The sequence below is a fragment of the Nothoprocta perdicaria genome, unplaced genomic scaffold, assembly GCF_003342845.1.
Source record: "Nothoprocta perdicaria isolate Ctin4 unplaced genomic scaffold, notPer1 scaffold_52, whole genome shotgun sequence".
In the NCBI taxonomy this organism is placed as follows: Eukaryota; Metazoa; Chordata; class Aves; order Tinamiformes; family Tinamidae; genus Nothoprocta; species Nothoprocta perdicaria.
In genome coordinates, this window is record NW_020455777.1 from 947260 (window position 1) to 962561 (window position 15302).

Genomic DNA, 15302 nt, shown 5'->3' on the forward strand with positions numbered 1-15302 from the left:
TAAAGTACTGGTTTTGTGCAGGTTGTTCCTCCTGGAAGGTATGAAATTTGCTTTTCTGCCTGCAGATTAAACACCTTGGTTGCTGATGTAGGTGTGACATATTAATTAAGCCAAAGCCAAGGGATAAGCTGTGGTCCCTAAATTCCCCACAAAAGCACTCATGTGCTAGACAAGCTTTGTGAATGATTAGATTTCATGTGTTTAAGTTAACCCTACATTTGTTTGCCGTCAGGTATTGTACCAAGCATGGAGAACAACCAGTCCTATGATCACTGCTCTGAGCAGCAGCCCCTCACTCCTAAGGAGAGCGTGTCCACCTTGCCTGAGCAGAATGGCCTTGAGGAGCCAAACGGGGAGAAACCCCCCTCCAGCTCCCAGCCACCCGCTCCATCTCCGGAGGGCCAGCCCAGTGGCCCGCCAGGAACAACAGTTTGCGACATCTCGGAGGAGCTGAGCCGGCAGCTGGAGGACATTATTAAAACCTAYGGGTCCGCTGCTAGTCTGATGGAGAAGGAAGGCACTGCTAAAGGGACTGGCAAGCCTGAAAAAGGAGAATCAGCCAGTAACGAGGATGCAGAATATGAAGACACAAATGAGGAGAGTGAGAAAGAGAAGACAGCTCCTGGAGATGCTTCAAGAGCAAAAGAGCCCAGTGGCAGCAAAGAGCAAAAGCTAGAGAAGAAAATCCTGAAAGGACTAGGCAAGTATTATATAGCAGCTCTGAAATCCATTGCTTAGAACAGAAGTAAAACCACTACAGTCCTTGTTGTTTCCCACACTAAGCTTTCCACGGATAATAGAAACTTCCCAGACACCAATGGAAAGCATCATGATTGTTACAATTTTTATTTAATATTTTTTGGCATGTTGGCTATTACAGATATTAGTCTTTTTAAAAATATGAAAGCTGAAGATATTATTATATCACAGGATTCTTATATTATACGGGGCCACACAAAGTAGTTAGCCAAAGCTATGTGTCTTTGGAACAGACAAGGATGTTGCCTCTTAGTCTAAGGAAAATCTGACAGTTTATTTATAGACGAGTATATTATTTTCTACCCTGCCTCTTTAAGTATGACTTTTCACCATCATAACTGAGCTAATGGTGCTTCTATGTAGAATGCCAAAGTGGGAAGTTACAGAACAAATTCTCTGTSACACCCAGGTTATTTTTCATCCAGGAAACCTCTGAACTCATCACAGCCAATATGCTTGTTCTTTCAAAACATAGAATCTCTTCTCCTTGATCTCAGCAGGTTAATTTAGCTAGATAGAAGTCTTTACGAGATTTCATAAAATTTATCTTTTCTGCTTGGCAGCCACTAGAGAGCAATATTGTTACATTCCAGTCTAGCTGTCTGCAATTTGTTTACCTTCTTACCTTTAGCTCCTACTAATCTTCAAGCATCTCATTTGCATGAGACTTCAAATCCAACAGCAGACTACACCTACAGAAAAGTCATCCTACAGAAAAGACATCGCAGAACATTCTTACAGACAATGGACTAAACACAAGACTCCAAGGACAAATAGTGTTAAAGCTCCAGTTTGTACTCATAACTGAAATGAATACTAAAACTATCAGCCTTGAAGAAGGACAACGGTGTCTGCACAATGGTTTGGCTTACGTATGCCAAGATAGCTGCTGGAGAGTTAATGTATTGTCTCTGGCATCTAGAATCTCTTTACCATGTCAGGGAAGTGATTTACACCACTATCATATATCTCAGACCTGGTTAGTAATATCCACTACTATCTGATTGTTTCCATTTTCACCATATTCTCCATGCCTTACTCATTCTTCTTTATATCTTATATGGATTAAGCAGAGCAGAAGTTGAGACACCAGCTTTATTTTGCAACTGTGATGAGATGAAGCATTTGGGTTTTCTCARTTCAGGTCCTTTCTCTCATATACCAGTCAACTGTACCACCTGCATGACCCAGTCATGTTACAAAAATGTTAAAAGAAAAGCAGATAATGTGACAAAAAGCTAATTCTTTTCAGTAACACTAGCTGTTTATGTGCCATTAGCATATTTAAGAATCCACCCTCATAGCTAGAAGATAGCACATAACTCTGTTCTGGAAAAGATGAAAATTCAAGCACATTTTGTCTTGTGGGAAGAAAGACACTAAAAATCCATAGGAATATCAGCTACAAACCAYCTCTTCCATTAAGTGTCTGTTTCGTTTTTTAAGGGAAGGAAGCCACGCTACTGATGCAAAGTTTAAACAAGCTGAATACACCAGAGGAGAAGCTGGACCTGTTATTTAAGAAGTATGCAGAACTGGTTAGTATAGCATCGGTTCTTATCCGGGCAAAGTGTTTATAAAGGAAGTTGTAAAAAAACATATATCATGCAACATGTTCAGACTTCATTTAGTAGCAGAGTCTGTCCTATAAAATATGTCCCCAGATAATTCTGAGAGTTAAAYAACAAATTATGGATGTGCAGGACATAAAAGAAAAATGTAAGGAAGACAGGCTTGACTTTGGATTAAATCTGGAAGCGGATCTTGGAAAGCTGATGATACATACAATATGTTTGTAGTTCAAGGTAAACTCTGTAAATACTTCTGGGATAACAGAGCATAACTGAGGGCATGGATTCAGCAGCTGAGAGACTTCAACCATAACAAAAAAAAAGACTATTAAGTCTGTTTATTCATCATTTTTCTTAATAAATTTTCTACAAGTTTATATATGTCTTTAACACTCTAAGCATAATTTCATTTTTTTTCAGGAATATTCTATTCTAACCCTCTAAATATCTCTCAGTTCTCCAAGATCCATGTGTTTCTCCTGTCATACAAACTGCTTTCAWCAACAGAATATCCATGATTATTTTATACCAAATTCTCACTTCATGCACCCCCAGTCCATTCACTGGTGTTCATATAATCTCAATTCTTGATGTAACAGGTGTTGCAATAAATCAATGACCTTTTAAAGTGTTTATAGGATACCTGGTTAGCTAAGTTAAATGTCACATACACAAAGCATTTTCTCTATCAGCATCTCTTCATGATTCTCCTTTTACTTGCATCTTACACCATTTTCAACAGCAAAACCAAGTGGGTAATGCAAAGTCTTCAATAGTGTTTCATATTGCACTTAATTTTCATAAAATTAAGCAGTGGAGATTTGGATCCTATTAGTGCAATCTAAAATTTCACATGTACTGTGAGCTCCCAGAAAAGACTAAACCTCTGATCATCCAAACCTTCTTTATCCTGGTCCACGCTCTGATCCTTGTCTGTGGTAAATCCACTGTCTTATAAGGTGGCGGGACCTCAAAAGAAGTTGGCTTCAGACTTTTCCTCTGCAGGCAATGCAAATCCAACAAGCTTTGAATCTTATAGCACAGCATTCAAACCAACACTCCAGTATGGTTAACATGTATAGAYAGCTAATAAAGATAAGACAGATGCAGCTTTTCAGTAGCATGTGCTAATGCAAAACACCCAAGAATGACAGAGAACCCCAAATCTGTACTTATGTTGTTCATCCTTCCTGACTCTGAACTGCAGCCATGCACCTGCTTAAAGAGATTATTACTCTTCAGAAAAAAAAAAATCATGTTGGAGGAAAAATACTGTAGAGGTAAGAATTGCAATAATATCAGCAAAGCCGTTGATACAGTTGRAGAAGACAGAAGGTCAAGTTTGTGATTTAAACTGTTCTCCAGTATAGTGGAAAACGATAGAAATCAATAGCAGGTAATTTGTAAATGGGTCTGCCCAAGGCTTTTATATCCCCTTCACTGTGTGCTTCCTTAGGCAGATGAATACAAATGGAGATCTGAAGTGTTTCTACATTATCAAGCCAGCACAGAGAGGAGATGAGTGGAATCTCTGCTTTCAGAAGTTATTTTGACACTCCACAGTTGTTAAGGATGACTGGCACTCAAACCTTTTCCTTCGGTTTTAATTTAAAATTTTGTAATTTAAAAAAAAAAATCTATATTTGTGCTTGTTGATTTAAACACATATCAGTAATTTAATCAGAAGAAAAATATTACAAATTTTAGTATAAAATGATAGGCAGTAGAAAATCAGAAAAAAAGAGAACTGAGACTAATCATTAGAGAAACTGAAATATAGAGAAATGAACAGTCAAATAGCCTGTTATCCAYGATGTTATCCCTACAGCCACACCAGCTACCTGACTACTTTTCTCTGTTCTTTCCACACTTTCTAAGATAGGATATTTTGAGATCAAGGGCTTTCTTCTAAGTAGGGCTGAACAACCATAATTTGTACAAATCTTATAAATGAAAGACTGCAGTATTTTGACAGCTTGGGCAGTACTTAAAAATGYGTGAGCAGAACATTGGCTTTATAATTGGTTTTATGTACAGATGTGTCCAAGTCTCATCATAAACTCTGCTTTGTTTTTGTGKTATGTTAAATCCTCTAATTTTATAAATTGGTTTCTGCAAAGTTGTAATTTATGCCATGCTTAAAGGGACTTTATGTTCACAGATTAACTGAAATAGGGYTTCTTTTACAATGTACTCTCTGCTTCATTGAAGTATTGCCAGAATAGAATATAAAACATGGGCTATACTGACAGTAACCCATGCAGGAGAAGATGCTGGAAGAAGAACACTGGGTCTTCTGCTTCATCAGTCTGTATAATATCACAGAATCACAGAATATTCAAGGTTGGAAGGGACCTCTAGAGATCATCTAGTCCGACCTTCCCGCTCAAGCAGGCACACCTAGAGCATGTGGCACAGGGCAGCATCCAGGCGGGTTTGGAAGACCTCCAGAGAAGGAGACTCCACAACCTCCCTGGGCATAATATYGCTAAGATAAAACAGTTAATAAAGATAACTAAAAGCTTGTTGGAAAGTGCTTGCACTGCTCACTCAGTGTGGCTGGAGCTAATGTGATTAACAGCTTGCTAGCACTTCGTTGTCACAGTTGCCACTGCCTGCACCCCTTTGCCTGTCCCAGTTGCACACTTCAGGCCTCTTTTTGCTTCTGATGAGTGATTTTCCATCCRGATCAACTCTCTGCTCTGGTTAACCACATGTCTGCATGGGTAATTGTTCTAGCAGAGACCAGGGGACAGTGCAGCAACGTGTTTGGCTGAGATGGATGCTGGAAATCTGGCTGGCTTCAGCCAGATTAAGTAGCAGTGGTGTTAGCAGTAGCTTCAAAGGCTGTCTCTGAGTTAGGTCCTATGCAAAGCCCGGCCTTTCACATCTAGCCATATGCTATTTAACTGTTAGCCCATGCCCTAGCACAGTCTCYAGCAATGAGAACACTGCCTGGAAAGACTTCAGGGAACAGCAAGGGCAATATTCACTAACAGTGTGAATGAGGCTATGCTCTAGGGGGAGAGGAGAAGAAGAGAACTTAGGCATTTGGTCACGAGCAGTGCCACACTATTCACCATCRAAGAACATTTGATTCACTGATACTGGTGCAGCCAGAGTGGCTGGGTTTAGTAAATCACATTGTGCTTTATTTTAGCCTTTGCCTACAAATACTTGCTGCATAAACACCAGCCTTGTGACTGGTTTAGTTTCAGAGGCCCTGAGGGTCTTGCAAGTTCTGGGTGAAAGAACTGGAAGATAACACGTAAATGTGAATATTGTCATCGCCTGCAATGGCTTCAAGACAAAACTTTTTTTTTCCTAAACTGAGAGKTTCTTTCTCTCGATCAGCCTGCAAAGATAAGGATTCCTTCTATTTGCAGCTGTTTTAGCAAATGTTTCACTGTTTTTCATAATTTATGCTTGGGAACCTCTTTTTTTATTGTTATTACTCCTACTTATCAGTGAATTCCTTTATTCAGTGCAAAAGTAACATCACATCTTAGATTATTTTCCTGGAAACTTTCAAATACAAATTTCTAAGGCAAATCATTTTTAAGGAAAAAAGAAAATGTTTGGAAGATTCTTCACTTCATGATTAAGACCTATTTCATTCTCAGCCCACTTTTTCAAGCACAGCTTGAGTGAATCATCTAAAATTTGGACAAAGCATTATCTGCTAACCACAGGCTGTGCATGCAAAATGTGGAGTAAAAAGAACCTTTTTTTGTGTTCTTAAAAGGAAAGTGGAAAGGGCCAAAATCAAACTTATAAAGAAAAACAAATCTCAGCCTTAATTACAGAGAGTCTATTTTATTTCCTACAATACTAGAAAAATGGTTTCAGTTAGTGGAGCTTGATTAAATTTAAAAGCCCTGTTCTAACAGGGGTAACACCACCCAACAATACACATGCTGACAGYTGAGCATAAAGTGCAAATGTACTTCAAGCTGGTGATTGCATTGCTTTGCAGTATGACTAGCTATGATTTGATTCATAATACACAGAGCTCTATACTGTAGGCATAAATTACAGAACATCTGCAGAAAATATATTATCGAGCAGAGAAAGTGTATAACATTATTCCTGATGACTGTCTTCTTGTTTGAGCTGTGTATCATTCACCTGCACTCCCAAACTTTCCCAGGCTTACTATAGATAATAATTAATACTAATAGCACTCTATTATTATATGTTGTAATGCTAATAATAACATTATTATTAGGATTTGCATATTGTAGTCATCAATAACTAGAATATATTTGGTCTTTAGAAATATTTTACAATGTATAGGTATGTCTGTAATATAGAAAGCAGACCTAATGTAGATCAAAATAAAAGAAGAAAAAATATTTAAAAGCTTCAGGGGGAAAAAGGTTCTTCTTGGACATTTCTGGTGCTATATTCATTTGCACTGCACTGCAAATGAGTTGCAGTGCAAAATGAACTATTTTTCAAAACAGCCAATAATAGCCTTGTGTGGGAAGACAGTCTCTGTGGGATTGCTATTAGCAATTCTGTTGCTGGCTCTCTACATCCTCAAACACAACAGCACACACCCTGCCATCTCTTTAGGAAACTGGAGTTATGCATCCACAGATATATTCATCCTGCCCAATCCTCAYGGCATTCAACAAAGGCAAGTGTAGGGTCCTGCACCTTGGAAAGAATAACCTGTATAAGTTGGGCACTGACTTRCTGGAGAGTAGCTTTGCAGAGAAAGACCTGGGCATCCTGGTAGACAAGTTATCCATGAACCAGCTACATGCCCCTATAGCCAATAAGGCCAATGGTACCCGGGGGTGCATTAGAAGGAGTGTTGACAGCAGCTCAAGGGACATGATGTTCCCCCCTACTCAGCCTTGGTGACGCCATATCTGAAATCCAGTTCGGGGCTCCCCAGGACAAGATGAACATGGAGCTATTGAAGAGAGTTCAGTGCAAAAGTACAAAGGTGATCAAGGGACTGGAGCAACAATGAGAAGAGGCTGAGAGAGCTGGGCCTCTTCAGCTTCAAGAAGAGAAAACTGAGAGGAGCTCTTACCAATGGGTATAAATGTCATAAGGTAGGGTGTCGAAAGGATAGGGTCAGAATCTTTTCACTGCTGCCTAGTGATAGGAGAAGAGGCAATGGGCGCAGACTGAAGCACAGGAAGTKCCGCTTGAACTTGAGGAAAAAATTCTTGACTGTGAGGATGACAGAGCACTGACGCAAGTTGCCCAGAGGCTGTGRAGTCTCCTTTTCTCGAGATCTTCAAACTCACTTGGACATGATCCTGTGCAACATGCTCTAGGTGACCCTGCTTGTGTACATGGGTTGGATTAGATGATCTTCCAAATCCCTCCCAACCTCAATCATTATGAGATTCTATGATTTTCTTTTCTTTCATTTTCCACTTTATTTTGCTTTTACCCTAGCTCGAAGAGCATCGTGCTGAGCAGAAGCAGCTGAAGTACCTACAGAAGAGACAGGCGCAGGTCATCAAAGAGAAGGACCAGCTGCAGAGTGAACACAGTCGAGCCATCCTTGCCCGCAGCAAGCTGGAGAGCCTGTGCCGGGAGCTCCAGAGGCACAATAAAAACCTGAAGGTTAGTGGCCTTATCAAGGTGCCCAGAAGTTTGAAGGATGCTATTGGCACTTCACCAGACTGAAAGAATATCAATTTAAAAGGCACATTTACATCTGCACATACAGAATGTAACTATAGTAGCCAAGCTTCAGTCTAATCTTCAGGCGCATTTACACCAAGGTGCTTATGTTCCGTCTTTGGAAATATCCAAGAGCTTTTGAATGCTGAGTTCATSTACATTAGCTGTAAGCCCTTCCTGCACTGTCAGGGAGCTCAGTGTAGAAAAATCAGTAGTACTAGCAGAGCAATTCTGGTGAATTTGCTTTGGCAAATTCTCTTCTGCCTTCTGCCAAGGATTACTGCCATGTGCCAGGCTTGGCTCCAGCTCACAGTCCAGCTTGAGCATTCCTTTAGCACCAGTGTAAGCTAAGGCATGGGACTGAGAGCTGGGCTGCCATGGGTACAGGCACACAGTCCCTGTGCTGACTGCTGTGGCAAAACTGGGGCAGGCAGCTGGGAAATTCATATTTTAAGATATAGTAGCTAGATTTTCCAGAACTTATCTTTTCATATCTCTGAGACAGTACATGTGAATACATATGCACGGTCAGAATAAAATATGACCAAATGAAAATGTGCTACCATTCAGAGGGACAGGCTGGAGAGTTGGACAGAGAGGAACTTCATGAGGTGCAACAAGGACAAGTGCAGGGTCCTGCACCTGGGCAGGAATGACGCCAGGCATCARTCCAAATTAGGGGTTGGCCTGCTGGAAAGCAACTCCGCAGAGAGATACCTGTGAGTCCTGGTTGSCAAGTTAACAASGAGCCAGCAGTGTGCCCTCGTGGCCAAGAAGACCAATGGGATCCTGGCTGCATCAGGAGGAGTGTTGCCAGCAGGTCAAGGGAGGGACCCTGCCCCTCTACCTCTCTGGTGAGGCTGCACCTGGAGTTCTGGGCTCCCCAGTATAAGAAGGATGTGGAGCTTCTAAAGAGGGTCCAGCGGAGAGCGGCAAAGATGATTAAGGGACTGGAGCATCTATCTTATGAGGAAAGACTAAGTAAGCTGGGCCTATTTAGCATGGAGAAGAGAAGATTGAGAGGGGATCTGATCAAGATCTTCAAGAGAARATTGAGAGGGGATCTGAGTACTTGAAGAGGGAACGTAGAGAGGATGGGACCAAACTCTCCTCACTGGTGGCCAGTGACAGGACAAGGGGTAATGGGTACAAGGTGAAACACAGAAGTTCCATCTCCATATGAGGAAGAACTTTTTTACTCTGTGAGGGTGMCAGAGCCCTGGCACAGGCTGCCCAGGGAGGTTGTGGAGTCTCCTTCTCTGGAAATCTTCCAAACCCGCCTGGATGCCGCCCCGTGCCCTGTGCTCTGGGTGTCCCTGCTTGAGCAGAGGGGTTGGACTAGATGGTCTGTAGAGGTCTCTTCCAACCTCAACTATTCTGTAATTCTGTAATTCTGTGATTGYGTGAAAATAAAATTTGAACACCATATGAGCAAATTCAGTGTTTTTCACTAAATGACTCACAGGGGATGGTGGGTATTTTTCATAGAATTTGAGCACTTGGGCATTTGCAAATGATCTGTGAGGGATAATCAGAGGAATATTCACCTCAAGACATTAARCTTCAAGACAGGAAGGCTGCTGACACAGCATAAATTGTCTCTGTTATTAGTTTGTAAAGGAAATTTTCAAAGTGTCAAAGKGCTAGGATCCATATCGTATTTGCTGATTACTTGTTGTATTATGCCATTTAAAAGTGAAATTTATAATACAATCAAGTTTTTTGATAAGTTTTAGGTTCAAGAAATATGTTTCTGATGTGATCTTCATTTTCTGAATACAAGTTAATGAAGTTAATGTTATTACTTAATTAACTAATACCTAATGTTATGCTATGTATAGAATTATATATATGAATTCTSAGAAACAAGAATCTTTCCTGATTTAACCTCCATTCACTCTAATAATTTTTCTTTCATTTCATAAATGATTATAGGCTTATTGATCTCACTGTTAGAAAACATCATTTTTCTTTTATCTTTGCATTTAGATAGTTCACTATGCATTTCGTCTTTACATTTAGGCAAGCCTGAAGCCTGAACCATTTTTTTAATGGAGAAATGTTTTAATTTTGGCCACTTCTTTCTCAGAAGTTGGAGACTTTTTAAAAYGCACTGAATATTACCCTTTGTTTGGTTCTTATCTTTTCAGCATGAGAAAGCAAAGTTAAATAAGACAGTAGAACAAAATATATTTGCAAAATGAATAAGAATTAAAATAGTAAGTAAAGGCAATTGACAACTTTGTCTAATGTTGCCTGTCTAAAAACTGTACCATGGTTCTCAGAATATTTGTCTTTAAGCTTTAACTTCTGGAGATCTGTGAATCTTCAGAATCTTATCTTCTTTTTATTTAAATAAATGTAMTTTCCTTTTGCTTATGACTGTACGGGGAGGCCCCAAAACAGGAGAATCCACATGTGTTATTTTTAAAATCTCATACTTTAGTCATTCTTATTTTGTCTCTTGGCAGGACAGAGAAGCTGACTAATATATTTTTAGCACTTGGGATTAGCACTTTTAGAGTAGAAAATAAAAAACTGTAAGAGATTTTGTCATTTCRAAAGCAAAGGAGAAACCTAGCCTACTCTGGATTACGAGTCATCTCCTTTGACTTGCCAGGTGGTACATTACATGCACAACACATCGCGTAAATGTCATCCTCACTTATCTAGTGCATGGAATTCCCATAAATTGGGGATTGGTGCAGCTAAATGGTGATGAATATGCAATGCAGAGCTGCAGATCAGAGAAGAAAATTTCTGGTTAATATTGGATGCTGGCTCAAAATTTTACTTACAGTCCAGCCATTCAGTTTATTTCCTTGTGGTTACACTTTATGGCAGAAAACAGATRTTTAATTCTCCCTCCAAGAAAAGCAGAATAAAAGTCCTTGAAATAATAGAATGTATTCCCACTGCAATACAGAATAACCCTGCTAATACCAATAGAACCTAATTTATCTGCATTGTGTTCATGTTTTGTCAATTATCTGGCCATTTGGTGGCTACTAAGAATCATGTAGTGACATAACTATCTCAGTCCCTTGCCCTTCCTGCTTCCAGACATTAAGCAACAAAAGACTTTCATACAAGTGCCGCAAGAACCACTAGAGACAAAATCTTCCAAAATACTCTCTGCTCTTCTCCAGTACAACAGAGTAGGCRGGAGCACAGGACTCATTTCAGGAATAACAGCAGTAACATTAAAGAGAAGTCAATCTTCAGTCTTCCAGTATATGAAAAAGCTTAAGGATATTGCTTCACAGGACAGGGTCTGGAAATGGGAAAGACGAAGAGATCTATTGAACGGAAAGGGCATCCTTTCAGGTAATTGGGACATGTATAAGCAAATAATTAGGCTGCAGACTGAAGCTAACACAACTGGGGAGACGATTTGAGGTCTGTCAGGCTGTATCTCACCATTTTCAGGTGGGAGGAGAAACAGCACTCTGCAGTTTTAATTGCAGGGTTCCCATCCAGCCTCTGTGGTTCCAGCGCAGGTACAGCTTCAACCATGTGCTTGTACAGCTAGTAAAACCTCAGATTTAAAGCACATGCCTCCAAAGAACAAACTATTCTGATGATATTATCAGAAATGCCTAGAAATCTCTGAGACTGGAAGCATATTACAGGAGAGAGTTTTCAATAGCATAGTTAGATGGGCAATGGTAGAATCTCAGTCATCTCCATTACACAGGCAGAGAAGACCCGAAGAATTGCTTTCCTTCGCCCAGTAAAGAAGCAACAAGTGCAGACCCCAGCACAGAGTCATATCCACAGGCTGCCTTTCTTCCCAGCCAACTTCTCTCATCCATGCCCACCATTAACTCATAACTGTAACTGCAAGGATTTAATAAATTGCTACTATTTTATGAGAGATTCTGAGGAGCTCTCTAGGGCACCCGCTAGCCTTCCCAGGCAAATATTCTCCAGCTTTACTTCTAAGGAGAAGTCTGTGCCATGTAACAAATGTTTCATGGCTCTCGGCATCTTTAAACATGATTTTTTGTTATTCTCTTTGTGCTTTGTATAATTATATCTCCTCCAAAAGAGAAAGAAGCAAAAATTAAGATCCTGTGTGTTAGCACATGCACACTTTTCTTTTTAATGATTGCTGCTGCCAGGATGTCTCCTTTCACCTTGGAACAAAACTATTTGGTGTGTCTTACATGCAATACACAGAACTTTTTTATTTTATACTCAGCTGGATTTATTACTCTAGTGAGCTTTAAGTCATAGCAGTGTCACAGCTTCATAACACTCTGGTGTACTGAAACAATAATGTGTTTTTGAGGAAAAGTATTTTGAAACTCTAGAATAGGACTCCAAACATGCAAGCTCAATTTCCTACTTTGACTCCTTGAAAGAGCCTGGCCACTGCCTGTGCAGATGTTATACAGAAGTTATACACCTAAAACAGTTCACAGAATCACAGAATATTTAAGGTTGGAAGGAACCTCTAGAGATCATCTAGTCCGACCTTCCTGCTCAAGCAGGCACACCTAGAGCATGTGGCACAGGGTGGCATCCAGGTGGGTTTTGAAGACCTCCAGAGTAGGAGACTCCACAACCCCCCTGGGCAGCCAAACAGTTGATGCAAGACTTCTAAGTAAATTTAAACTCAATATTAAGGATAATCAAAAAAGAATCAGAAAAGGAATATTGCTTAATATCTGGTCAAGCAACATGTTTCAGGGAATTCAAAATATTTCTTAATATTTTTGTTGAAAATTTAAAGAGACTCTCTTTTATATTGATGCATAGTTTTTGTGCATATAATTTTCTCAAATTTCAAACCAGAAAACCTCAAATCTTTTGTCCTTCTCTTAAGAATGAAAGTTCTTCTGGGCTCATACTTTACTTCACCGTATTTGTGAATATGCACATATGCTCTTGTGCAAATGCAGAATACAGCAAGATTTCCTAGTGATTTCTATGCACTACTGTATTATTAGCACTAATAGCCCCAATAGCTTTCCTCCTGTCATCTATGACATTGTCATTTCTACCACTTCATGTTCGGCAAAAGGACATATGTCCTCTACTTTGAACAGCAGTTGTTCAGGATCAGTTTTGTGTTTTGCATGCTAAGTAGAAAGCGTCTCATTTAGTATTCATAGTACTTCAAAAGTAGAACCTGAATCAACACCTTCTTTGTCACATTTGCAATATAAATTATGTTCCATTAGAGTCAGCTAAGGATTTATTCAAATACACTTATAGAAAATATCCATATGCAATGTTATCAGAAATTTTTATTTAAATTACTGTGATAGCTGAAAGCTTATTAGAGCATGTTGCATATATACCACAGAGTGTTTTCTCAACATGGTTCCAGCACGATTCGTAACTACAGGAGTTATGGTACTAACATTGTATATAATGGTTATGGTCTCTCTGGAAGGAGAGACTGCTCCTTTATTTCCATGTAGGAAATAAAAAATGTCTGTATTTCTTGATCAAAAGCTATGAATCTGGTTTCCTTCTGCATTCTCCTTTTATTAAAAAAAATCCAGATTAAAAAAAAATCCATCAATCTTTCTCTGAGCAAAAATCTGATTCTCTTTCATGACTCTAAGAAATGGCCTACAATTTTTCCTTGATTTCACTGCCTATTAAATTAGTACAAATCTTACCAAAAGTTAAGAAAATAGTAGGGAAGGAAGACTGCGAAACTGGTTGGGTCTGTAGAAAATAATGAATTTCTCTTAAAAAAATAAAATCCAAAGACCATAAATTTGATATTAGGATTTCTAGTTAACAGAAATCATTTTTAAAGGGTGAATTTCCAATTCAATCAACAACAGTTTTGATAAAAGCCCTTTGACTACTATTGCTAAATATCTTCTTCCAAATTTGCTTTAATCTGAGAGCTCTGATCTACATCCATCTTTATGAATGTAAATTCTTGGTACCCTAATTTTTCCAGGATCCATATGCAATTTGTTCTTTTAATTTAGAATCATGCTTAATGCCGGGGTCCATGAAAGAAAGAATATCTACAAAACAGACATGCATAATCTTTCAAAGAGAGCTCTTACAGTAATCTGGAACCCTATCTTGTTGCAATCACTTATTATATGTCTTATATTTCTGCCCTCTCCACAACTTTAACAACAGGAAGAAACGATTCAGCGAGCACGGGAGGAAGATGAGAAGAGGAAAGAAATTACTAATCATTTCCAGGGCACGCTTAGCGAAATCCAGGCTCAGATCGAACAGCAAAGTGAGAGGAACATGAAGCTGTGCCAAGAAAACACAGAGCTGGCGGAGAAGCTCAAGAGCATCATCGATCAGTACGAGCTCCGGGAAGAGGTGAGAGCAACATGCTGTCTTCCCGAAAACGCAGAGTAGGAATGTGGCCTTTCTAGGGGAGTGGGTTCGTGCAGCACCTTCCTGCTTGGTGCCCTCTCCATATTTTGTGGCAATACCATGGGTAGCCTCAACACTTTGCAGCCTCATCCACAGCAAGCCAAGGGGACTCAGCATGGCAAAAAATGGGCAGAGAGGAGCACGGCCTGACAGGTGATGACTTTGTCATTGCTGAGGCCAGACTCAGGCCTCTGAGGTGCCTCTCACCACCCTTGTCCTTTGTCTCCAAGGACCTCTTCCCAGCCCAGGAGGTACAGAGGGCCAACCCAGGAGGTGCAGCCCTACCCTAGAAGCATAGGATCAACAACCAGGATAAAGGAGGCCCTGTGCATCCAAATCAGTTCTTCTTTCACAGGCTGTAATGTTCACCATAAAATCTATCAGATAGCAGACAGATGGAAAATTATTCTTTCTGTAAGCATTACAGCTGGTCAGAAAATTCTGATACACAAAATTCTGCAGCAAAACCCCAAACTACCAGATTATTTTTTTGTGTTGATTTTATGACAAATCCTAGCAAATATCACAGTGGGTCTTTTTACTGTTTTGCTGTTTGTAATTATGATTATTGTGAGTCTCAGTGCAGGCAAACAACATTAGCATAGTGAATAAAACATAAGTAATCTGTCCTTACAATCTGGAATGCCCAATACGTTCATTTCCAAATATGTTACATCCTGTATGAAGTTTCACACTGAAGGACATAAATGTGCATTCCTGTCTTGTGGTTTCTGTCAGACGAAAACAATAAAGCTAAGGTATGTGCTCAGATTATTTACTCCAATGAATTTTATCCACATTCAGCAAACTTGAGGAGGACTATCAGTGTGATGGACTTTAAGACGGTCACTATGGAGCCAGGCACTTTAGAGGGAGAAAGACAGTCCCATTTCATCAGTCCTGATRTCCTGTTGATCACCAGTCAWACAATTGTACTCAGACACTACA

General features: G+C 39.7%; 1 protein-coding gene across 1 annotated transcript in view; it reads left to right on the top strand.

Moving 5' to 3' along the window:
• The first annotated feature begins 246 nt into the window (after positions 1-246).
• The window catches only part of TXLNB (taxilin beta), a 28945-nt gene continuing 13889 nt past the window's right edge, over positions 247-15302 (top strand). The window contains exons 1-4 of the mRNA XM_026048193.1: positions 247-700; positions 2206-2297; positions 7752-7922; positions 14103-14297. Of these exons, the coding sequence (XP_025903978.1) occupies positions 247-700; positions 2206-2297; positions 7752-7922; positions 14103-14297 (912 nt within the window). The remainder of the gene's footprint in view (positions 701-2205; positions 2298-7751; positions 7923-14102; positions 14298-15302) is intronic.